The sequence below is a fragment of the Gossypium arboreum genome, chromosome 13 (genome assembly GCF_025698485.1).
Source record: "Gossypium arboreum isolate Shixiya-1 chromosome 13, ASM2569848v2, whole genome shotgun sequence".
Taxonomy (NCBI): Eukaryota; Viridiplantae; Streptophyta; class Magnoliopsida; order Malvales; family Malvaceae; genus Gossypium; species Gossypium arboreum.
Window position 1 is genome coordinate 128157072 of NC_069082.1, and position 27196 is coordinate 128184267.

General features: G+C 31.0%; 3 protein-coding genes across 3 annotated transcripts; 1 reads left to right on the top strand and 2 right to left on the bottom strand.

Moving 5' to 3' along the window:
* Positions 1 to 3655: 3655 nt before the first annotated feature.
* On the top strand, positions 3656 to 8012 carry LOC108489843 (hexokinase-3-like). The gene is made up of 9 exons (XM_017794521.2): positions 3656 to 4389; positions 5601 to 5748; positions 5844 to 6017; positions 6283 to 6357; positions 6717 to 6872; positions 6983 to 7081; positions 7161 to 7288; positions 7369 to 7450; positions 7525 to 8012. The coding sequence occupies exons 1-9, from the start codon at positions 4118 to 4120 to the stop codon at positions 7903 to 7905; spliced, it is 1515 nt and encodes a 504-aa protein (XP_017650010.1). The 5' UTR covers positions 3656 to 4117; the 3' UTR covers positions 7906 to 8012.
* Positions 8013 to 10242: 2230 nt separating this feature from the next.
* On the bottom strand, positions 10243 to 20200 carry LOC108453488 (nuclear cap-binding protein subunit 1). Its single transcript, XM_017751615.2, has 19 exons — positions 19838 to 20200; positions 19658 to 19717; positions 18736 to 18792; positions 18271 to 18342; positions 18086 to 18148; positions 17295 to 17471; positions 16688 to 16813; positions 16388 to 16454; positions 15915 to 16114; positions 15653 to 15723; positions 14945 to 15029; positions 14309 to 14377; positions 14094 to 14212; positions 13727 to 13865; positions 12997 to 13500; positions 12437 to 12736; positions 11737 to 11915; positions 11509 to 11620; positions 10243 to 10726 (listed from the first exon to the last, which is right to left on the bottom strand). Exons 1-19 carry the CDS (start codon positions 19919 to 19921, stop codon positions 10616 to 10618), a joined length of 2595 nt encoding a protein of 864 aa, XP_017607104.1. The 5' UTR covers positions 19922 to 20200; the 3' UTR covers positions 10243 to 10615.
* Positions 20201 to 22595: 2395 nt separating this feature from the next.
* On the bottom strand, positions 22596 to 26975 carry LOC108450676 (serine--glyoxylate aminotransferase). Its single transcript, XM_017748401.2, has 6 exons — positions 26786 to 26975; positions 26393 to 26651; positions 26012 to 26296; positions 24960 to 25326; positions 24339 to 24549; positions 22596 to 22869 (listed from the first exon to the last, which is right to left on the bottom strand). Exons 2-6 carry the CDS (start codon positions 26595 to 26597, stop codon positions 22732 to 22734), a joined length of 1206 nt encoding a protein of 401 aa, XP_017603890.1. The 5' UTR covers positions 26598 to 26651; positions 26786 to 26975; the 3' UTR covers positions 22596 to 22731.
* Positions 26976 to 27196: the final 221 nt, after the last annotated feature.

Here is a 27196-nt window from a genome sequence, read left to right on the forward strand (position 1 = left end):
ATATATAAATTAATTGGCCAATGAGACATAACATTGTTGGTTAAAAATAGAAGTCCTCAGTCCTTGAATATCTAAATTCAAGTTGTACTATTCACAGATGATCTGTTATTTTTTATACAATGCTTAGAACTACCCAAAACTCTTTCTCAACCCTTAAACAGGATGACAATGTACTTCAGCACATTCGACCCCACATTCTTCTGCACTGACAATAATATCGATACCGATTGAATTAAGACTCAATCGATTATTTATATATATATATATATATACACGGATTGGATTCTACATTTTAGTTATTTTAAACATGTATTTAATTTATTTGTGGTTATTGGATACAGGGAGAGATATAGATTGACTAAGTCAAATTGAAAGCAATCCCTTTTCTTTACGCCACGAAATTATAGTCAATTCAATCAAATTGACACTCACAAGTCTCAGTCTTATGATTAAAATATTGGATTAGAAATTTGAATTTATGAGAGCACTCACTTGTTTGATTGGTTCACATTTTAGTACCAATTAAGTACTTAAATGTTTAATTTTTATCATTTCTACAAAATCCATTCAATTAGTATTTTAATTTCTTTATTGTTGGTAAGGGATTTTAATTCACATATATATTTTTATAATTCATCTGTTAATTCAATTTATTAATATTATAGCTGATTGAATCTTAACTCGATTGATATGAGCATTGTTGTCAATGTAGGAGGATGTGGATTCGAATGCGTTTAAAGATATTATCCTACTATTTATGGGTTGGGAAGGGCTATGAGTAGTTTTAAATATTATGCCAAAAAGAACAGATATGATCAGAATCTATAACAAAATTATCCAAACAAAATATTAATTTGGTTTTAAAGAATAATTGTCCCAAGATTAAAAAAAAAAGTAACATCAATACGACGAGTTGAATGAGTTTTTTTTTTTAATTCACATAATAATTTTAATCGAGATAATTAACAGTATTATAAAATTATATCAAATTAAACTGTAAGGACCAAATCTCGAATCTCAAAGATAATAGAAGAGTCAAAACCATAATTTAACATAAATATAAATAAAATAGTAAAATAGATTTTTAGGGTTTATTGAATGAAGGTGTGGACATGAAATTAAAAAATAATTTTGTAATTTTTGTTGAAATATATATATATATATATTTCTTTTAGTTTCATTTTAATAAATAGAGAGAAATTAAATAATAGGAATGAAATAAATTTTAAAAAACCACTAATTACTTTCATAATTAGTGCGTAGTTGAACATTCTCTAATGCAATTTCCACTAAAATAAATACAACAATGAAATTGAGATTTAGTTCTTATAATTAAGAAAATTACAATTTGAGCCCTTATCATATTTTTAAATTTCAATTCAATTTTTTATGAACGTAAAATTATCGCAAATCTCACATTATCAACTAATGCATCAAGTAAACAAGCGACATTGATATTACACTCATAGGGGTGAAGCAAAAAAAATTTCTTGGAGGGTCGAATTTTAGTTATATATTTTTATGAAAGCTAAAATGCAATTTCACCATTTTAATAGTTTATACCTTTATAATTTTATCTTTTGAAAAAAATGTAAATTTATCATGTACTAATTTAATATTTTATAATTTTTAAAAGATCAAAACTAAAATTTTTCATTTCAGAGGGTCGAACTCCTACCAACTCCTGTGTCGGCACAATTAAACTTGGTTATACGATTAATGAAAGGTAAGAATCATATTAATAATATTATATTTATATTTAAATCACATATTTAAGAAAAATAAAGAAAATACTTTAAAAACTATAAAACACAAAGGTTAAAATATGTCATAAGTTTTGTACTCTTCATAATTTATAATTTAGCCATTGTACATTTTATTTTTAAATTTATTTTGTTAAATTCAGTTTATTACAACGTCATATTTTTTTAGTTACATTACTATAAAGTAAGATTTTTTTTATTTCGAAATATCATATCACCAAATTTAGCGTTAATAATTGCACTGATTTTTAAAATATGAAAAAGTAAAGAAACTAAATCTTTAAAATAAAAGTATAAAGATTAAATTTTAAATTTAGGAAAAGTAGAAGGACTTATGACAAATTTTGACCAAATATTAATTATGATTAAATTTACTTTAATAAATACGAGTGATTCACGTCTCCACTAATAAAAGAGAGCTAAACCAAAAACATGCTGAAAATGTCTTAATCAAATCAGTCAAAGCCAATCAAATTCCGCCTTTCAAAACTTAAGCCGACCGACCATTTTTTATTGTTATTTTTACAACGTCCACGTCATCATTCCCCCCAAACCGTAATTATCATCAACTTTAATGGGCAATCTTCTTTTAGCCAAAAAACCCAGACAAAAAGTCAAAATTCTATTAACATTAGAAAAAATGGTAAAAATACTATGAAGGCCTTTCTATTAAGAATTATATTGCATTTTACTCTCTTTATTTTGATAAAAACTGTAAACATTAGTCTTTGTATGTTAGATCAAAGAGTAAACTGATCAGTTTATTAAAAATATCTTCTATTTCTACTATTAGAAAATGGTCCTTGTACGTCAACGTTCGTCACTCGCGCTAGTTTTTAATATTAGGAGTGGATAATTTTTTTAATAAAAATGATTAATTTACCCATTTTTTTACTAAAAGATGTAAAATACAATTTAGCTCTTAGTACAAAAGTTTTATGTTACTTTTACCCAAAAAAGGTCCAGATTTATAAATAAAGTCTATGTATTATACATTTTTACTGCATTTAATCTATCTACTATAATTCGATATTTTTAATCCTTTATTTTTTTAAAATACGCATTTTCAATCTCAAGACTAAATTTTTCGTTAATTTTCATCAAATAATTTGATTGTTTATTATTCGTAAAGATGTGATGATATGATGTACATAACTTGACATTTTATTTACGGTCGGACAAATTGATTGTAAATTTATAAAAAAAAGGAAAAAAACATCATTTGTCGAGCTATAAAAATATATCAAATCATTTGATAAAATTAACGAAAAAAGACGACGGATTCAAGATTGAAAATAAATATTTCAAAGGTATAATTATGATTTTCATCTCTCTACTTTGTTTTCTACTTTTAAATTTTCAGATTTTGATTAGTTTATGAAAATCGAAAAGTTAGTCCAATTGTTTGTAAACAAATTCATTTAAACTATTGGTTTTGTTAATTTGTTGCATATAAATTATTAAATTATTGAGTTTTTAATTACATGAATATAATAATTTGAATTAATTATTTTAAGTTAACGGTTTAACGATAATGTTTAATAATATTATCTAATTGGATTAATTTATCTTTTTTTGTAAAATACGAGAACTAAATTAAAAAACAAAATAAATAGACTAACTTCTCAATATTTATAAAATAAAATGACAAAGTTGATAATTAAACCTATTTCAAAGGTAAAACACTAAAAAAATCAAATTATAGCAAAAAGGACTAAATTGATAAAAAAAACAATACAAAAACCTTTTATACAATTTGACCTAGAAAAACCACCGAAATTAAAATCAAATTCTTTTCATCAACGGTAAAATAATTACCATCTATTTGACAAATCCGTCATTTTAGAAAATCCTCAAGCCCAAATCCGTCATTTTAATTCCTATATAAGTACCCTTCGCTTTCCAAATTTTACTCTAATAGCAGACCCTTCAAAAAAAAAAAAAAATTACATCTCGATATTTTTATTTTCATTTCAATCTCTGTTTAAAAAGCTTTCTCTTTTAAAGATTTTTATTTTTATTTTCAAGCAAGTCATCTTGTTGAAAACAAAAAGAAATTCTTTTTTTTTTTTAATTTTTGTGAAAAAATTAATTGGAAAATTGTGAATTTAACCATCCAAAGGCAAAATATTTCATTTTGAAAATTTCTGGGTTTTTTTAGTGAAGAAAATCGATAAGGAAGAGAGGTTGAAGAAGACCCAGATGTCAAAACGGCGGCGTTTTAACAGTTGGGATTGATCGAAAGCTTAAAAAGAAACTAAAAAAAAAAGATTGCTTTTTTTTTTATATATTTTTTTCCCGATGGAGCAAGGTTAATAATAGGTAGTTAAGTGTTTGTTTTCAATTTTTCATTGATGGGAAAAGTGGTATTAGGGGTGGCAGTAGGGGTGGCGGTGGCGGCGTGTACGGTTGCGGCGTTGGTAGTAGGGAGGAGAGTAAGGAGTAGAAGGAAGTGGAAAAGAGTGGTTGGGGTTTTAAAAGAATTGGAAGAAAGCTGTGAAACAACAGTTGGGAGATTAAAACAAGTGGTGGATGCCATGGCTGTTGAGATGCATGCTGGTTTAGCTTCTGAAGGAGGATCCAAACTCAAAATGTTGCTCACTTTTGTTGATAGTCTACCTTCTGGGTAATCAAAAAAGCACCCATTTTTTACAAGGTTTTTTGTTGCTTTGGATTTGGTTCATTGCTCTATTTTTTATTATATTTTTGTAGAATTTTGGTGGGATTAAAGATTGGTTTTTTATAGGTCTGGCTATTGATGCATTGTTCATTTATACATATATTTGAGATTGTATGTGCTTTGCTGGACTGTACTAATTTTGATTCTTTTATAAATTTCTCTTCTTTCTAGCTTAAGATTAAAAATGGGGTTTATTGATTTTACTCATTGGTGCATTGCTGGTGAGATTAAAGGTTGGGTTTTTATAGGTTTGGTTATTGATGCATTGTTCATATATACATTTGAGATTGTATATGCTTGTTGGACAGTACTAATTTTGAAAATTTATTTTCTTTTTCTTGCTTGAGATTAAAAATGGGGTTTATTGATTTTACTCATTGGTGCATTGCTCCTTTTTTTTTTTATATATTATAATTTGTAGATTTTTGGTGAGATTAAAGATTGGGTTTTTATAGGTTTTGCTATTGATGCATTGTTCATGTATATATTTGAGATTGTGGATGCTTGTTGGACTGTACTAATAAAAATCACCCATTTTTACAAGTTTTTGTTGCTTTGGATTTGGTTCATTGCTACATTTTTTTATTATATTTTTGTAGACTTATGGTGAGATTAAAGATTGGGTTTTTATAGGTTTGGCTATTGATGCAGTGCTCATATATATGCTTATTTCCTTTTGAAAAATAGGGTTTATTGATTTTAGTCATTGGTGCATTGCTCCTTTTATTATTATTATAATTTGTAGATTTTTGGTGAGATTAAAGATTGTGTTTTTATAGGTTTTGTTATTGAGGCATTGCTCATATATATATATATATTTGAGACTGTTGGCTTCTATTCCACATTGTTGGCATCTAACGGTATAAAGAACTATTCGAGGTATTATCGTACTTAAATTACAATAGTAGATCAAATCCGTTCCGAGCTTAATGAATGATAAAAAAGAATGAAGGGAATGGAACTAGCATTCCTTTTTCTGATTAAAATTAGAAATTTCTGTTTCATAATGGGATTTTAGATGTGTTGGTTTGATGATGATTTGCCTTTATCGGGCTTTATGTGGTAGTCCGGTCGTGGGTTCTTTTTTATATATATTTATCTTTTTTTTTTCTTTCTTAAGTCGTGTTAGTAAAAGAAGTACTTATTTTTTTCGTCAGGAGTGAGAAAGGAATTTTTTATGCTCTAGATCTTGGAGGTACTAATTTTAGGGTCTTACGGGTTGAACTAGGAGGTCAAAGATCCGATTTGGATCCAGATGTGGAGCAACAACCCATTCCCGAGCAGTTGATGACTGGCAGAAGTGAGGTAACTAAAAGTTCCCGAGTTGCCAATACTCAAGAAACATATGAAATGGTATTATTGTCTACCGGAATGAAGTTAGTAATGTGTTTCTTGTGCAGGACCTTTTTGATTTTATAGCATCATCATTGTATCAATTTGTCGAAAAAAATGATTCTGTGCAATCTCCGATCACGAAACTACTCGGGTTTACATTCTCTTTTCCGGTTAAACAAACATCTGTCTCATCGGGGGTTTTAATAAAATGGACGAAAGGATTCGCAATTAGAGACATGGTTAGTGTTTCGTATTTTTTTTTTTTGTATTAGTGCTTTTACGAAACTATGTTCAAAGCTATGTTAGTCCGTATTTTCATTTTTCTTGAAGTATTTGTACCCGGCCCATATCCGGATATGGGTACGATGATACGGTTCTCGAGAAATAACCCTTCCAACTACACGGGAAACTTAGAAAAGAATTGAATTTCCCGTGTTAGACACATCTTTATATAATACTCGTACCCGAACTTGAGTAACAAAGTTGGAACTTATGTTTTTGTAGGTCGAAAAAGAGGTTGCTGGAGCTTTACAACAAGCACTGACCCGGAAAGGTTTAAATATGCGAGTTTCTGTGCTGGTGAGCTCTAAATCTTCAATGTAGGTTTAATTTGTACGTTTCTCGATCTTAAGGTAACTACCGAGAAATAAAGAACGGCATGATGCATGATGATATTTCTAATACCTTGTTCCTTAGCGTATGCATGCTTGTCTATATTTTAGTGGGCATGGTTGTAGGCATGATTTACAGCTTAGTCATTCAAAAATCAGGATTTTGTTCCGACTCATAGTACATTTTGTTCAATATCTATGGATTTTGTTTGAGAAAAGTAATAAACCGAGTCGGCTTTTGAAATATATACACGTGTGTGTGTGGATATATATATATCTTCTTACTTAGTTACATGTTTGGATAAATTTCATGGATTTCTTAAGCAGGTGAATGATACTGTTGGAACATTAGCTCTCGGACATTATCATGATGCGGACACTGTTGCTGCAGTGATAATTGGGACAGGTACGAACGCCTGCTACTGGGAAAGGACTGATGCTATCATTAAGTGCCAAGGACTCCTTACAACTTCCGGTGGCATGGTATCCGTTCTTTTGGGTTTTTTTATTTATTTATATTTTACTTTATATTCATATGTAGTCGATTTCATATATCGTGAATTCATGTTGTTTTGTTTTTATCTCGTGATAAGGTTGTCAATATGGAATGGGGGAATTTTTGGTCATCTCATTTACCAAGAACTTCGTATGATGTCAAATTGGATGCTGAGAGTCCTAATCCAAACGATCAGGTAGGGTTATTTCTATATATATGTTTTTAAATCGATAATAATGGTGGACCGGATTTGAATTTCTTTAAACTTTTTGCAGGGCTTTGAGAAAATGATATCAGGCATGTATCTGGGTGACATTGTTAGGAGAGTGATTTTAAGGATGTCAGAAGAGTCGGATGTTTTTGGACCGGTTTCTTCCAGGTTATATGTGCCTTTCACCTTAAGGTATGCTTCCATGTAATATTTTGTCATGTTGTTTTCTTTTCCTGTTTATCGAATTTATCGAGTCCCATATCTGATTTCAGGACGCCTTTAATGGCTGCAATGCACGAAGACGACTCCCCCGAATTAACACAAGTTGCAAGAATCTTAAAAGACTTTCTTGATGTAATCTGACTCAACACCCTTTGTGTTTGTTTTTTTTCCTTTTTTTTTACACTCAAACGTCTTTCTCTTTTCAGATCCCGGACATTCCCTTGAAGGCCAGGAAGCTCGTTGTGAAGATATGCGACGTGGTAACCCGGAGAGCTGCTCGTTTGGCAGCAGCTGGCATCGTTGGGATCTTGAAAAAGATCGGCCGGGACGGAAGCGGTGGCATCACGGGTGGAAGAAGTAGAAGCGATATCAAGATGAGAAGAACGGCAGTGGCGGTCGAGGGAAGTTTATACACACAATACACAATGTTTCGAGATTACTTGCACGAAGCGTTGAACGAAATATTGGGAGAAGATATTGCACGGCACGTTGTTATTATTGTAACGGAAGACGGGTCGGGGACTGGAGCGGCTCTACTCGCGGCTTCACATTCATCGGAAAATGTCAATAACATACAATTGATATAAATATATGTTCATATACATATATAGATATAGTCCCTGTAAATGTAGAAATCAATATCATATCTTTTCAGCATATTAAAAAAGAAAAGGTTGTTCACCACTTTGTTCAATTGTATCCCAAATTATTATTATTATTATTTTTTTCAAGGTTAATTGTATATTTTGATGATTTGGATATTTGAAAAAATTATGCTTATATGTTAATTGGGAAAATTAATATAATTTTATTCGGCAATTAAAAAATGATCAACTTAAATATCATGATGTAAAGTTTGGTGAATCATGGGTTTAATCCATGTTTATTCAAGTTTTTTTTCCCATTATTTTCTCATAATTAGTACATGAGAAATTTGTGGAGGTTTTCTATTACGAGAATGATTGTATTTTACATCTTCTACTTAAAAATGGATAAATTAATTTTTATATATCAATCATTTTGTTAAAATTTTATTTATTTTTATTGTTAAAAATTAATCTTTGTACGTCAGCATGAGACGCATGTGGTACATCACATGTAACTGTCTAGTGATGTAGGTTTTTAACAATGAAGTTTTTAGCAAAAATGATTAGTTTACTCTTTGATCTATCGTATAGGGATTAATTTGCATAGACTTTTAGTAAAGGGAAAAGATACAATCGACTACTAATACAAGGGCTTCCATGATATTTTTATAACTTAAATAAAAACTTTCGAATAATATCAATAAAAATTTTAAAACTTTTCAAAATTAAATGATCAAAACATAAAATTTATTAATAATTAATGATTTTAAATACAATTTACCCTAAATTTTAAACAATAAACCACTATAATATAGAATTAGTAAACATTTCAAATCATACCTCAAATTTATTAATGACGTGTAATTTTTGGAGTTAAAAAAAGCATTGAATTTGGGCACCTCCAGTCAATATGATTGGTGCCCCCCAAGTCCAGTTGGATTTTTTAATTTAGTGCAATAAGCAACACATCAGACATTTGGTTTTAATGATTTCATCAAACAAACACCATCAACAGACATGTCATTTTTTTGCAACCATTTGTGATTTCTTTTTTTGTTGGTAACGTCATTGTTGTTTATTTCACCTTTATCAAGAGTTCTTTATTATTATTATTTTTTTATGAATCATAAGAAAATAAAATTTTAATAATAACGTGATTAATACGATTTGAATTTAAGCTACACTTGAAACGGTAAACACTCTAACTATCAGATCAATACACGGGATTCAGAGTACTTTATTTTTTATTTTTGTTTGCAATTTTAACAGATTTATATTTGATATATATATAATATTAATATATTATCAATGAATCAAATGATATTATTTTTATTTTAATGTTGTATGTGTTTATTTTAATAACTAGATAAAATCATTATATATGAATTTATATATTTATATATCATTAGTGCATTAAATATAATTGAATTTATTTATTTTTACATAACTTTTGATATAAAATCTACTTTTGGCTCTTACCGTGTTTTTGGGTAGACTACATTAGTAGTCACCTAGATATATATATTTTTTTCAATTATTTTTTTGTCACTCAATTATTTTAAATTTTAAGTGTTCCTATTTTTGCATTAGTTAGCTAATGACCAAGAAAGACAACTAAATAATTGAAGGATTATTTTATAACTTTTATAGTTGAGTGATAAAAAAAAACATCATAATTGAATCATTATTTTGTAATTTTTCATAAACAAAATGAGGAATTGAAGAAAATGTCTGTATTTTTATTATCATATTAAAATTATGTTTGTATCATATTTAAAACATTGTATATAAATTTTACAGGTTATTTTTGCTGTGTGATTGTTATGTAAAAACTTTCAAACAAGTACATAAAGATTTCTCTATTTATCACTTAATATATGTTAATCAATTTTATTTTTAAAAGTTTATATTAAAATTAATTCTCTTTAGTTTATAAAAAATTAAAATATTTCAATTAGCTTTTTATTTTTATCCACAAAAATACAAAACAATGTAGATAGTTATCTTAATTAGGTTAAAATATAGTCTAAGTCCTTGTTCTTTTCATTACATTTGGAATTTAATTCATCTACTTTTATTTCTAAAAATTTAATCCTCCAATTTTCAAATTTCAAAATCCAAATCCAACAAGAAAATGATACTATAATGAGCTTAAAATTAACAGGAGTTTTAATGGTATTAATAATTAAACTTATAATTTTAAATACGAAAAGTAGAGGGACCAAATTCTTTGAAATAAAAGCAAGAGGACTAAATTTTAAATGCATAAAGAACACAGGGACCTAAAGCATATTTTGACCACAAAACTAACACTAAATAATATTATAAAATTAATAGTTTTTATAATTCAACGTTTAGGATTATCAAAATATTGAAAGAGTTAGCAGCTTGAGTATGGATACAAGGGTTTAGGGACAAAACAATTCCATTAGAATTGTAGTTCAAACTAGGCTTATCAGGCAACTCAACTACTTGAAAAAAGAGTACATATACGATAACATCTTGACATCGAATCGGTACTTTTCATTCGCCAAGATATCAAAACGGTCATGTCTACTTCTGGCGAGATAAACTAAACTACGGCAATCGATCATGTAGCTAGATAGAATCTTTCACTTTTCTTCATGTACATGAAAAAAATTGAAGGGTGAAAGAAGGGTAGTACCGATTGATGTTGAGAATGGATTAAGTTACACAGCAAGTCATGCAGTTACAACTCATTGCTCAGCCGGCGAAGGCCAGAATAAACAGCTTTCCGGAAAAGAGGATGGGCATCTTCAGTGAATACCTCTGCATCCAGTTTCTCGATGTGAGGCCATATCTGCCAAAATTGCGGATCAGTAGAAAATATTAGAAATATTAAAATCCTGTTTGCTGCACATTCAATGATCACAAGAGCTTTTGTTCAAGGAAATGCAAAGCAAGCATGCATACGAGGAAACAAGGACTAAGCTACTACACTATGTAGTTCAGACTCTTCATTTTTCTTGAAGTACTCGTCTCTGACACATTTTTGGACCTGGTACGGGATTATCCCCTCCAAGAACCCCTCAAAGCTTATCAAGGGTATGGAACACTTCTTTTTTCATTTCAATATTTTGGAATTATAGGTGAGATCCAATCCATTTATACTTGTTTACAATGTTCTACCCATATCAGGCCTAGCTTTCCACTAGCTTACAAAGCACCTAAAACCACAAGCGATCATTTTTGGAACACTTTGAGATGAGATTTATCAACTTTTCTGACAAGGAGTGAGAAGTTACAAGACCATAAGCAGCCAAAAAGAAGGCCGTGTAGAGTTAGACTGCAACAGAATGTCAAACTTATTGTTGGTCTCCTCTTAAATCGGGGCACTGTTACGCAATGTTCATTGAATATTAGCATAACTACTTCCTAGTCAGAAAGTTTCACCTTGGGAAAAACAAGGAAAAAGAAAAAGATTTTTGTTGATTAAAAGAGATTTTTAATATCAGTTACTTTTTCAGAAAAGTACTGATGCAGCTATAGAAGAACAAAATTTGGTGACCATAAAGTCAGAAAAACAACCACAAGGTCATCAAGACAATGCAATTCCCGAAGAGCTCAACAAACAGTACTTACCTCAGATGCATATTGCCTTGAGAAAGCCTTGACATAGCCGAGAGTTGATAAACACCACTGTTCTTTTTCCCTTACATTGTAACCATTTGTCGTCTTACTGCCATTTGATTGACTGCAACACAGAAATAAAAAATAATTAATTCACAGTTATTTTGATGTATCATTAAATGACAATGTACAAAAAGATAAATAAAGTCAATGGGCCAGGGAAGGTTGCGGAGTTGGGACCTTTTCTTTGGTCTTTCATTCTCATCATCCACCTCCATGGTTGATGGCTCTTCGATGTCAACAGCCATTGAATCTCCATTGACAGATTTTAATGATTGCAATGTTCCATCTCTAGATGCATCAGGCAAACGCTCCATCAACACGTTGGAGAAGTTTTTGTATAGAGAGAGGAACAAAACCTATACATTTCAAAATTTCATAGAAAAGTAGAATAAGGTAATTAGAAGATAAATTCTGATAAGAGATGTTAATCAGATAATTTTGGCTTAGTTACAGACCAAGAAAGACTGGGACAGTAAACATAAGAAAGAGTTCAGTAAAATTAAGAACGAGAAAACACATTCAAACAAGTAAATATATATCCCACTTCATTGCCCCAAAGAGATTACTTGGGTGCATAATCAAGAGTAACTAAACATGCTAAACATGCATTTAATCATCAGTTCATGGCATTTTGAGGGCTTCCATAATCATTAATACAATGGTGTTTAAGAGCAATTGTGACATTCAAGGCGGACCAGGACATGCTAGTTAAAAGGGATATAAAGAACTACTGATCTACACATGAACCATATAAAATTGTTCAAGTACACACTTTAGAATAAGTAGTGAAGATTTCAACCACAAAGTACAAAGCTATCCCACAAATTTGCAAAGCTAGTAGACAAAAAATCGAAGTTATGTTAGTTGAATATAGTACCTCATTTTCATCTAGTGCTCGAGCAAGAAGAGCCTCCTTGGCCTCTAAAGAGTCATGCATGGATACTGTCTCTTCCTTGGTCTTTTCAGCCACAGATTTTAAATGCTTTAACTTTGTAGGGTTTTCACCAAGAACAGGTTCACCTTCCACTAGGGTAAGCTTTGACTCAGCAGCCTCCAAATCTGCTTTTGCCTTAGATGCAGCTTCTTCTGCAGATACAACACTCTTCTTCAGAGATGAAATCTCTTTCCTTAGATCAGTGATACGATTGTATGTCTTACTAACTGCATTCCTCAGAACCTGTGGAATTAAAAAAGCCTTTGAAATGGAAATAACTTTTGAAAGACAATTAACATGAATTGCATAACCACACACAGAGAGATGATTAATTCTCCAAAGAGAATACAGGATAGATGAATACACAAGCAGTTACAGTGTTAGAACAAGTACGTAGCAAGAAACTATGGAACAAACATTTGAAGTCATGCTTTTGTTTGTAGGAAGGCGGGGGAAGTGAGGAGTTGGTAACGGGCAAAAATAAGCTGAATTTGTTGATATACCTCCCATGGACGATCAGATATATGAAATTGCTCAATGTTTTCAGGAGAGAAGACCCATCTCACAATGGCCAAATTAGATATAAGACGATAACCCATCATCCTATCAATTGCTATGGCTGTCATCTGTGCATTGTTCTTCCAATATGAACCAACTTCAGATATGAGCATGACCTGCTTATCTTGATCAGAGCAAAGTTTTGCCATGACCTGTCCATACCTCTCCAAGACAGTGATCAAATGAGTGAAACTTTTAGATCCAATGTCAAGAAGAGTTTGTATAACCACACTGAGGGTAATTTCCTGGCCGTGAATAGGATATACATTTTCCTCAATCCATAAAATTATCTCACGTGCTGACTGCCTTCCTTTCACCTTGTTGCTAAGCTCTGCAGAGAGTGCCTGCTCTTGTTCAGTCTTTTCTTGATCATCCGCTCCACTATACTTGAAATTTGGACCACCCTTGGGTGGTAACAACTCTTCTAGAGCAGGTGCATTCTCAATGCTCTGAGATTAACAAGTGTTACAAAACGAGAAATGTTACAAAGATACAGCAACATGCCGAGGTTAGTATAATATCATGTTTGGTACAAATTAATATAACACCTTCCCAACTACGGGAGGTTAAGAATATATTTAACCATTACTAATTGCCCCAACCAAAACCTACGGGTTTTTTTTCTATCTTTATAGTACTTCCAGAACAGAAAAGCACTCTAGCATGTTTTCATACCTGCTTTATTTTGTCCCAATATGACAAACGAACTTCTCTTTCCAAGACCTCTTGAACAAATACACGCTGTGGAGCCCACTTTGGGAGGTCTAGGACATAAGCCCATTCTTCCCAAGGCCAAATAAATTGGAAATTTGATCTGTGGAGCCAAGAATTACCATTAAATGCAAAGAAATCAGCTGAAAAACCTTAAAGCAACATCCTGAAAGGTGCAAAGGGCCCAGTTGGTGTACTGGACATCTAGCCAAATCATCAGTCATTAATTGGATGCAATATCCAATGTGCCAAGAATCATATCATCAAGCATAAAAGGAGAAAAAAGGCATATATATTGTTAATAAAATAGCAGAATTTAATGCAGACTTACAGATGGTGTGAAAACCAAAGGATAAGGCGTGTCCGACATTCCATGTCTAAATCAGCAATTTTATCAAAAAGAGCACGAACTGCACCAGCTACAACTGCAGGAAAGGCCCCAGGGAGAGCCTAACCATTAAACTACAACATCAGAAAGTTTAAGGGGCAAACAATTTCTTATAAAAAGACAAAGTTATAATTAAGTGATAATTGCTTCTATACTACCTTACAGAGATCCATAATAACCAGTGTGTAATATATTGGCTTGAATGGGGGTTGTGGTAACAAAAGCAGCTGCAACAACACAGAGGAATCATTTCCATATGAGGCTCTAGTACGCAAAACATACAAGCAGGAATATATAACATTCTGTTGTTTAACTTTTCTTTAATTTTTTTTACACAAGCAAAAATATTGCAGAGGTACCACTTCCATATCTACTTAAACATGTAACAATTTATTTTCCTCCTATCTCCTAAATATCCGAGAATCATCATTTAAGTTTGATGATTTAAAATAAATTTAGAGGAAGGTGTTAGTTTGTTTTAATTGATTGTACTAACCAGTGGCCTCCTTTGGTGTGGATTCCTATAAGAGGCAGATAATGTATGCTTAAAATACAACACTTATACATTGAGGTTTCTAACTCTATTTTTAAATAACAAAATGGCAGATCAAATGCAACTTCAAGCCAATTCATTACAGGAAATGTGAAACTATTAAGTGTTGTTGTCCGCATATTACAGGTGCAAAAAGAATTATATCCCTGTTTATATTTTATGTAACAACACCTGAAGAGAAGGCATAAATCAGATTCTTTCTATGGGAAAACAGCAATAGAACATAGAAAAGATCTTTTACCTGGGAGAATATTGTCTCTGCCATTAGATACTCATATCGGAAGGGCACAGGCAAGCCTACCATGAAAGCAGCACATTCCTTTCGACTAAAGCAAGGAAGAGAAATAATTAAAACTAAGACCAACGGCCTTGACATAATTTTTACAAACCAAATTATAAGGCATTATTTCATTTTAAAATCGAAAGAAACAAGATCTGGCTGATGATCCAATTAAAGAAAATAATGAAGAACTCCAGCAAACATGCAAAACAGGACAGCAGCTGCTTTACCAGACCAAAGCTGACAATTATTGACAGTCCAGTTTTTAACTTTTTCAAATGCAACTAAATAGTTAAATAAAAAATGAAAAAACCTATCTTCAACTGCTTCTAATTGTCGGTGGCTATCAAGCAGATTGACTTTTTCACTATTGTTTTTGCAAATAATACAGCATTAAATTCTAGCATTTTCACAAGAGTTCAACAGAAAGGTGGGTAAATGAATAATATTCAAATTTGAAATAAAATATTAACTTGTAAACTATTTCTCATTCAGATACAAACAAACTACTATTTGAGAAATCCATGACCTCCTGACTTGCATCTAGTCCTCCAATAATTTTCAAGCATGTATAGTTTGTAATGAAAAAAAGACATATAATTATTGCGAAAAATAAAGTCATTCAAGAACATAAAAGAAGAAAGTGACAGGTCAGTATTGTGTACATACCATCCATTGAAGAACAAAAGCACATCCAGCAAATACTCTTCAACAACAAAGCGATCAATTGGCTGCAGGTCCTGTCAAATAAAAGAAGAAATGAGACATAAAGAGCTATAAAGGAAAATCCAATAAGGAAGCAGGATGAATAAACACAAGCTGTTATGGGCAACTAAGCTTTAAGCCATGAACTCCATGACCATCTTTGTTGAAGTAGGTAACTGGTAGCAGCCCATGAAAAATTCAACAATGACATCTTAAATAATTTTACCTCTGTTTTGCTAGCAGGAAAAATATTAAGCCTGCGCATCCTTTGAGGATACTTCAACTCTGCGTCATGCTTTTGCTTTCCATAAGCTACGGCAGAAATTGTTGAAGGAAGCTCAGGTTGCTCAGGACAGCTAATGGGTCCAAACTCATGAGACTTTCCAGCAACCAGCTGCGCTTCAAATGATAAGTGAGGCCTTGGAACTAGCAAACAGAAACATAGCAATTAAAATTAGTCATGCAGATGAGGCAAGGATGGTAGGGGATGAGAAGTAAAGTAGAGAAGTCAAAAGCTACTCCAATGCAATTATGAAATGAGAGAGATGGAAGAGACCATGGAAAATAAATTTGCATATAAAATTACATCATAAAATATACTAAATAACTTGCTTCTATTGTCAAATTAAGACATATTTACATTTATAACAAGAGTGAAGGGTTCAAAGTTATAAACTAAACAAAGAATGGACATGTTACCACTTTCAACTTTCCACCCATTGCTAGATAGAACTTGTATCCGTTCCCATAAATCTTCAAGGAAATCCTGAAAGAAAATTAAGGACATTACTTATGAAGAAAGCATGGAGATAATGACAAACTAACAATAATGGAATCACATAATCTAGTTCTGTAGACCATCTTCATAATTACTGGATCAAACTGCTAAAGCCTAGAGACTTTGGAAGTCAATTAATTGCCATAGCACAAGTATCTCTAAAGCCAAAAGTTGTCAATTAAGGAAAGGTAAGGATAGATGGATTGCATCAGGCGATTTACCTTTTCAACGTCACCTCCAGACTCGTCTTCCTCAAAAAAAGATAATCCAGAGTCAGAAGTATGCCTTCGAATGCTCAAATAGGCTTGTATACCAACCAACACTCTTTCTATCTCCTCAGGTACTTGCTGAATACATAAACATTTGTTTCTTTCAGAATACACAGTATGAATCACAGTTAACTGAGTGAATTGATCCATAACCGTGATAAGCATAAATAAAAAAAACCTATAAGAATTATGAAATATATTCACCAAGATTCACATGTCAACAGTCATAAAATAGTACAATCTAAAATGTTATGAAACCTAGGAAGCAGAAACCAGGTGCCAAGTGAAGTATACTAATTTTCCAAAAAGGTTCTCGTCATTTGAAATTTACATTGCTTCCTTAGTACAATCTAAAATGTTATGAAACCTAGGAGGCAGAAATTATTTAAAATTTTCATGTTGCCGTGCCAGACCAAGATATAAATATTTCTAACGGACTGAAAACATAGCTAATCATATGAATATCAGCATACCAGCTATTAACAACCATAGCAGACAATGATCCAACCACCCAACCCAACAAGACCTAATGCTTATTAAGTGCAACGAATGGCCTCACCTCTGCGAGTTCTGCTCCTCCCCATGGAAGACAAGATAAAATGCAAATCACATAAAAGTCAGCACGTGCTTGCCACGAAGGATTTCCTTTCTCTTCATCAACTGTTATGGCAGCTGACGATAATAGAGTTTCAAAAACAACTACAAGTGAAGTGGGTTGGAGAACTTTGCTGCACATCTGTAGAATGCAAGGAAATTGAAAAATAAAGCTTACTGTATCAACTTCAAAATAAGTATAAATATATCTTCCATTACAAGGGATCTGAACTAGCAAATTAGTGACACAATACAAATCAGCAATCAGCTTAAAATTAGAAACTAATCCTGTTATAAACATCTATGTCTATAAGAAACTTGGTAAGGAAGCTTCAAAATATGTATCTGTTGTGAAAACCACATAACCAAAGCTGAAGATGCTATAAGGTCTCACAAAATATGCACCAGAAAGAATTCATAAATAGTTAAGCAAATCTAGTATGTGTTTGTCTTTCGTCTCAAATTTGTACTGTGTATTTGGTTGCACATGCATTACCAACAAGATTTTGTTAGTAGAATTTCATTCGTTAAAAAAATAAAAAAATAAAATAAATAGTAAGAGTTGCATGGTCTTCCAAAATGTACTTTCTTTAATGACGAAATAAATAGCATAGAATGCTCACTCCTGAACTAGCTTTCCTAGTATTTTCACTTCAATCATATGTATGAGGAAGTTAATGCTTCCAGACATTCAGAAACATGCCCAAAACAATCACTACAGCACTATTATAGACAAATATATAACACCATACATACCAAAGCAGTCAGAAACCGCATTAAAATACGAATCCCGTCACAATTTCCAGAATCCAGAGCATCCTGAAAAATCCAACATGGAGAGTGTTAGAAAAATGTAAACTGGTGAGGGGAAAAAACCCTTTAATGCTAAAACCACACATGAATAAACTCTTGAAAAGCATTTGTATTAGAAACTTGCTCACCTGAAAACTATTTTGTGTATTCTCAACTATTTGTTTAACGAAGTCTTCATCTTCCAAATTTAACAAACCAATCTGAGAGGAAAGATAGAGAGTGAGGTATTAAAGCCTGTAGGCAGTGTCACTAAACATGCAAGAGGTTAAAGGAGCATCCATGAATATAAGTATTGACAATAAGAGGTTTCTACATTAAAAGAAAAATGGGAAGTTCTACCCAAAAGTATCAATGTTTTAATCTTTTTAGCTTGCAAAATTAGCATCTCTTCCACGGGATTAGTGGCAACATTTATATTATCTATGCTGAAAATAAGTCCATTGAGAAAAAACTTTATTGCAACAATCACATCATGAGAGGTGTGTCAGTATAATTGACTACTTTTATTTACACAGCTGACACTGTCAATTAATAGAAAAGCGACAAAGGACAACAGAAAAGAGCCTTCAAAAGGCTTAGAAGAAAAGCCATACCAATGTTCCATACAATGGAATCTTGTGAGGCAATTGTTCCGCACATTGGAGAAGGAACTGTCAGGATAAAGAAAATAAATAAATAAATGCTTTGGAAATTATCAGCAGCTGGATCAAACGGGACAAAGTACCAATTACAATATGTTAATGAGCAAATAAGTCAATCTGCATACAAAGAAATCTCCAATTTTTGGCTTGAACTTAAATTCCATTAAAAGGGAAAAACCTCTTTTCTTTTTGAAGTGTTTCAAAACGTAAGTGGGGACAATAATCAGATGAAACATTCAATAATCGGTATATACCTCTAGCAGGAAAATATCTAATTATTAGAAAAAGGATGCTCCAACTCTTCAACTCACAGATCTCCTCTTTCATTGGAGTGAAGTTTTTTTATTAAAAGCAATCTTGGATACTCAAGTCTTTGTTTTTCCTTTATGCTTTTTTAATACATTCTATCCAAATTTTCTTGATATATCATGGTTACTGTCTGTATTTATAACTTGCTGTCTTTATGTGTTCTTGCAATGTCTTCAACTTATCAATATAACAAAAAGGAACCATTTTTCTCTCAACTCAACAATTAAGATATTTAAGAACTTCATTTGAATATTTCAGAGCAACAAACAAAAGTTAAAGAAAAACTTTAATGTTACAAAATAGTTTAATAGTAAGTTATATCTAATTATAAACAATTTCCAACTTCTAATTTATTTTTCTCTAGTAACCTTCTAGGTTGCCGGTGAAAAAAAAAAAGCAACTCCCAAAGCAAATCCAAAAGAGCTCCACTCCAAAGCCTAATACAATTACTTCCTCCACTAATTACTAAAATATCTTACGATTTTCAACCATGCCAATATTAAAAATATATACATATAAATGAAAACTTAAAAAAATAAAAAAGAGAGAGAGAAAGAAAGATTACAGATAAAATTTCAGCAGAAGAATGCCCCAACTCTCTCCGTAAAGCTCCAAAGCAAGTTTCCTGTAATTTCAACAACAAAAAAGTGATCAAATAATTCACTTTATGAAGAAGAAAAAAAAAAACACAATGGATTAGGGTTTATTAACGGGAAAAACAAATTAGAGAGAGAAAGGTACGAACAATGTGGTCTTTAAAATCGGAAGAGGAACTGTACTCTGAGCTTTTATCGCCAATTCGCAGAAGAAGATTTCTCCAGCTGCTCATATTTTCTTTCCTGATTTTCCTCTCTTCTTTTTTTTCTAGGGAAACAAACAAGTTTGTGATTGGAGAAAAAAACCAAAGTGTGGGGAGAACAAGACACTGTAACTGAGGGATTCTGCTTCTGCAGGGTTTTTTACTTTTTGGGATAATATCTTGTAATAAGCCCCTAAACTATTTTAAAATTGTCAAATGTTGAACCTAAATTAACCCTATTCATGGGTAGGGCCGGATAGTTCTAAGGCTCGATTCTAAAAAATTTTCAAGCTCGAGTTCGGCCTACTCAGGTTTGTCCAAATGACTATTTTTACTATTTAAAAAAAACTTAATTTAATTTTAAAGATATATAAATATTAATATAAAACTATTTTATATATTTTATTATTTCAAACAATAAAACGGATTGGTCCAAGTTGAAAAATCTAAACCAAGCCGACCCCAAGTGGATCGGGCCGAACAAACCTTCCAGTCCATGAACACCTCCACTTTTTATCAAATTGAAAAGTCAAGTCAATTTTGTATAAAAAGGCTTTTGTATTATAGTTTTCTTTTAAATTAGTCCTTTATTATAACTAGGGTTAAAGTACTTGGGATAATTCATATTTGAACTTGTATCCGATTAAGTCGTGATGTTAACTCAATCAAATATTTTAAAATAGAAATTTTTTATCATTTTTTAGTCTTTATTTTTTTAATATATTTTTTCAATCTCGAGATAATGTCTTTGTTGATACCATTAAAAATAATCGGGATAATAATAATTTCTGGCCCCTGAACTTGGAAACTAGGTCTCACTTCGTCCTTAAACTTGGATTCTGTCAGGACTTGATTATGTGACCAATGTTATTGGAATAAGAAAGGATCGAATGTATCAAGAACTAATTGATATAATGATCTGAACAAAAGGTTGAACTGGTTGATTTGAAAATTGCTTGAAATTGGTAAAATAAAAAATCAAGACAAAAATCGACAGTTTAATAGGTTAAATTAATTTAATAACAAAAACTATATTTTAAATTTTTAGATTATTATTATTTAATTATTATTGGTCCAACGGTCAAACTAGTTGAATCGGGGAACTGATGGTCTAACCTATTCAACCACCGATTCGTGTATTAAAACACTAAATGTGGTGATGTCAAACTTTTATAAATATCAAGTACAAGGACCTAATTGCCAAGTTCATGGGCCAAATTTTATATTATCCCAAAAAATTGTATTTCTTTTGCACATTTAAAAAAATTAAAAATATAATAATATTTGTTAATAGTAAAAAAATGGCAATATACATAAACCACATCTCTACATGTCTAGAAAAATAAGCCTTATCAAAATATTTGATGGAATTAAGGGGAAAAAAAGTTGGAAAAATAATATTTTCTCAAGATAGAGGTGTTCGTGTGATGGATCAGATTAGATTTTGAATAGATAATCATAAGATATTAACATAATTTACATTTGTTTAAGTTAAACTTTATACAAAATATGGGTCTCAATTTTTACCGACTTAAATGACTCACCCGTATTTGAAAAAGATAAATTATGCTATTTTTAGGTTACTAATTAATAATATTACATTTTTTTATTTCATTAAAAATTTAAGTGTAAATATGAATTTTGGTACCTGAACTTAGATTCAAGGTTTAATTTGATACCTAAAATTTAATTAGTCCAATTAGGTACCTGAATTTAGCTTTTTGATCCAAAATGGTATCTGAACTTGCTTTTTTGGTCCAAATTAGTCCTTATGGTAAATGACTTATTTGAACCAATTTGAACTATGAAGTCATGTTCAAGTATTAATTTGAACCAAAAAGCCAAGTTTAGGTATCTAATTAAACAGAAAAATCTTATGTACTAATTTAAACATTGAAGATAAGTTTAGGTACCAAAATGTATATTTACTAAAATCTTACTTATGGATTCTACTAGCAATATTCAAAAGATGACACGTGTCCCATTTAGAGCGTATTAAAAATATTTAAAAATCAAAGTTCGATATTTAAAGTACGAGCACAAATATTTCATTGAATGTATCAAATACTAACCACATATTATTAGAAGTTGCATAATATATAAAAATAAAATAACATATTATAATATTAAAACAGGTCAATCTCAAGTCTTGAATATTCAACTCCAAACTTGAGACATATTTTAAAAAATCTAATTTTCTTACTCAAACCTATTTTTGGACCTAATATTTTTGTTCAAATACTTTCAAATATTATAAAAATTCGCAATATTCAATTCCGCAATTGGAAATGTCAATCTTACTTTAGTCTAGACTTGTCCATGGGTTAGGTAGCCCGTCAAACTTGATAGGCTCAACTCGATTTGACTCAGGCTTGGACAATTATTTTTGCACCAAGGGCTGACCCGACTCAATCTGAATTCAATTTAAATAATAAAAAATATTTTTAATATTTATATTTAATTATAAAAAATATATAAAATATCAACTAAAATTTTGAAAATTTGAATCATCACCCTCCCAAAGTTTTTAAAATTTCTCATCAACCCTTTTAAAAATTTCAAAAATATTAATCGGGCATCTCAAAAATTTTAAAAATTCTCAATAAAGCCTCTCAAATTTTTTGAAAATTTTCAATTAAACCCAAAAATTTTAAAACTTTAATTAAAACCCCCAAAACTTAATACGGATACACCACTAAATATATGATAGAAAATAAAAGACTTAGATAGAGAGAGTATAATAGAGTAACATATCAAAGTATATTTTTACAAATTTATGATGGAGCAAATAAATAAATTAAAAAAAGTTTACATGGATTAATTAATTGCAATATTCTTCATCAAATCCTTGAAGGGATCATTGGGATGTTATTTTGCAGATAAGCAGATGCAGCAGCAACTCCACTTCCAAGCTTAACTGGGTATCCAACATCTTTCAGTATCATCTCCACACCAGCTAAACAACCCAGCAGTTGCAACTGAAAATTATACGAAAAAACGACCTTATTCGAGCTCGGGTGTGAGTTTCAGATACACGTTTTGCATCTAACATGAGTGTTTTTATCTTTTTCTTCTAGCCTTATATACCATGTTTTTATCTTTTTATTTAGGGGTTAAAATTAAGTTATATATTTTTATGAGAACTAAAATGTAATTTCGTCACTGTATTAGTTTATATCTTTATTGTTTTTTAAAGGATTAAATTGAAATTCTAGTATTTTGAGAGATTAAATTATAATTTTATCATATATTAACTTAAATTTTTTTTAAATTTTTTGAGGTCTAAAGAAGCATTTTCCCATTTTAAGGGGACTAGAGCCTCTATCGACCCTCCTCTCCCTTCACCTTTAGGACTAGAGTCAAAGGTGGAAAAATTTTTTTAGGAGGAGACGAATTTTAGTTGTATATTTTTATAAGAGCTAAAATTTGATTTCATCATTTTAATAATTTATATTTTTATCATTTTTAAAATACTAAATTAAAATTTAATCGTTTCGAAAGGTTAAAGTGTAAATTTAATCATTTATAAATTTTAAAGAGAAAAATTAAAATTTTCATTTTAAGTGGTTAGAGCCCTTGCAACCCCCTTGGTATTGCCCTTCTATGGGACATAATACCGGCTAGCCTTATGTACAATGTGGAAACTATTTATATTTATACTAGCTTCGGAATTATTGAGTAATGAGTGCTTAATGAAGACAACTTCGGAAAAGGAACAATATTCTAAATCTATGTTACTCTTAAAGGTGTCACGGGCCAACATGGGCTCATGTATAGTAACAACATTGTATATAGTTGTCAAATTTAATCTAATTCGAAATATGGACCTCAAGTTTTTTCATACTCACTCGTATTTATAAATAATTGAACTAAACCCATGCTCATTCATAATATTATTTAAATTTTCTAATAAAAACTCATTGATTTTATTTAATTTTAGTATTTTATATAATATATATTCTTCCTTTTATTAAATTTAAAACCCAAATAACTTAACATACTTTTTTAATATTTATACTATAGTATTATATATTAAGTTTTCATATAATATAAATTACATACTATTTAAATAAATAATTAATTACATATTAAAGAATTGGAGAATAAGTGAGGTCATATTTAAATCTTAAATACTGAAACTCAAGTCTCACTCATATTTTAAGTAAATTTAATCTTTTTCGTCTAAGCTTAATTTCGGCCCTAATATTTTTGTCTAAAACCTCCAAAATATCGAGTAAGCTCTCTGACTTAGGTAAATAACTCGGCCCTTAAACAAGTCCATATTACTCAAGGTCGAGTGTATTAGATATGGATATGTTTGATTTTTTTACTAAGAGAGTTATTGGGGTGCTATCTTCTTATACCAATGTTCAATTATACGTGAGACACGAACACCATACTCAAATATTTCAAGCGAGATAAAAAGTCGAAACAAAAGGTGGATTACCTCGTTTAGGTTTCCAAGATGTCCTATTCTGAAAACTTTTCCTGCCACTTTGTTAAGGCCAAGACCTAAGCTCAAATTGTATCTCTTCCATGCCCGTTTAACGATTTCCGAACTATCAATATATGGTGGAACAAGCACCGCCGTCACCGTGTCACTGAACCATTCCTCCTTTTGTGTGCAATTCTTCAAGCCCCATGCTTCCACTGCAAGCCTGTTTTCAAAAACATTATTTAAGAAATCGAAAACCGATTCAAACCGTAATGTTGTGAGCAAGTGTTTTTTTTTTTCGGTTAAAATATGTTGTTAGTCCCTGTACTTTGATAGAAATTGAAATTTAATCTTTATACGGTAAAGGTAAAAATTTAACCCTCTTACTTTTTTAATTTAAAAACTTTTGTCCCATAATTATTGTCATTTGTAGCTTCCGTCAAATGCAGGCATCCTAATCAAAATGTCAAAATAATAAATTTTGATGGAAAATACTTCTAATTTAAAAAATTGGACTAGAATTTTCAAATAAAAAAAAAGTAGGAATTAATTTTTTAACTTTTTAAGTATAAGGACTAAATCTCAATTTCATAAAAATAAAGGGACTAACCACATAATTTAACCTTTTTTTACCTTGTTGCTTTGCCTAAGCGACTATGCCTTTCAATGACATTGTCAAGTCCTTCCTCAAAAATAAGGTCCAAAGCTGCTCTTAGTCCATACAAGAGTTGAATTGAAGGAGTGTATGGCCAAAATGTTCCTAATTTGTAAAACTTAAGGTAATCGTTCCAATCGAAGAAAACCCGAACTGATTTCGCGGTTTTGGTCGCCTCGAGAGCTTTCGGGCTAGCGCAAACAATACCGATCCCGGTTGGAAGAGAAAGCGCCTTTTGCGAGCCGGTTAAGGCTACGTCAACTCCCCATTCATCCATACGGAAATCGAGAGCACAAATCGAGGAAACTCCATCGACGAGAAGCAGTGCTGGGTGCCCGTAATGATCTGAAAATAAATGTAATGCATGAGATGTTTATACTACCAAGTAGGGTTGAGCAAAAAAAAAAAAAAAAAGAGAAATTAAAAACCGATATGAATCGTTATTGTTTGAAAGATTTCGGTTCATAAGTTAAAAAATCGTAATTATTAGAACCGAATTAAATTCTATTTTTATTTAATAAATAATTTTTATTATATAAATATTAAAAATAGTGAAAATTATAGAAATTATTTTTTAAAATATTATTTTTGCTTGAAAATTATTTTTTTAGAAATATTTATTAAAAACTTTAAAACTTTGCCCAATAATCCAAATTTAATATGAAAAAACAGAGAATTAAATTGAATTATCGGTTCAAAAATATTTTAAAATTTTTTTATAATGTAAATATTTAAAATAGTGAAAATAAATTAAATTTCTAAAATAATATATAACTTATTTTTATTTACTTACAAAATATATTTTTAGAAATATTTTAAAACTAAAACTTCACCATATAATATCCGAAAGTCATAAAATAAAATCTAAAAGACCGTAACCCAAATATAGTATAGAAAAATCGAAAATCAAACCAAATTATTACCAATAATTAAAAAAAATCCAACTGAACAGACTTGACCGGACATAACTATGAAGTTCTAATGGAACAGTAACTCTACTCTTGAAAGCACATATAAAATATACACTAACCTAGTAGTTTTCTCACTGTGGCCAAGTTGTTGGTAACTCCAGTCGCGGTTTCGTTGTGAACAATACAAATAGCCTTAATGGTGTGCGTACGATCGGCCGCGAGTTTTTCGGCCAAAACGTCGAGGTTAGCACCTTGTCCCCACTCACTTTCGACAACGTCGACGTTGAATTTGAGACGTTGTTGTTGATCGATCCAAAGAAGACTGAATTGTCCAATGAGGAACGATACGATTCGGTCACCGGGGGATAACGTATTAGTAAGTGCACTCTCCCATGCACCGGTTCCTAAAATACAGAACAACGAAAATTACATTGATAATTACCATTTTCCGAGAACCTCCCGGAAACTTTACTCATTTGGTTTGATAAAACCGCGAATACCTGTTGTTGGGATCATAAAAGGAGTCCCGGTCGTAGTCTTGAATATCTTCTTGACATCTTCGAGAAGGGTTTTTGTCATCGCCGGAATAGCCGGGGAACGGTAATCCTCGTTGTTCCGGTTCATGGCTCGAATAACGGGTTCCGGTATGTTAACCGGACCCGGAACGAAGAGATGGTTCTTCCCTGGTGCGTAAAAGTTATCCATTTTTTTTCGTGTTTAAAAAAAACGTCGTCGATAACTCGAACTACTACTTCCTCACTATTACGATTAAAAAAAAAATATAAGTACCAATAAATAATTATATGAAAATATCAGAAATAATTAAAAATAATTATATATATGAAAGAATAATAATAAAAACACTAAAAAAAATGAAAAAAAATGGGTAATACCTGTTTTGAGAGAATCTTTGAAATGAAAATTGGATTTTTTTTTTTTTGGGCAGAGAAAAGAGAACAATAGCGGCCTTTATAAACAGTCCAAAGTGTTAGGGACTTAAATGTAATAATAACAAAAAAAGAGTGGCTCAAAAAGTTAGCAGATAAGAGCTATAAACCAAACTGAAAGTCTGCGGCTGTGAATGACACATATGGATATGTGTGGATGGATTTTTAAAATTTTTCGAGACAAATTTACGAAATGTTATTTGTTCGGAATTGATGGGTTTCTCAACTTATTCGATATTATCTTCGATAGGGGTTTTATCTTTTTACTCTATATAAAATTTAAATATCTAGAGAGGTATTTTGAAAGGTGTCGGGTTCTACAAAATGAAAGTATCTCGTTGGAAGCATAAGCCCGAA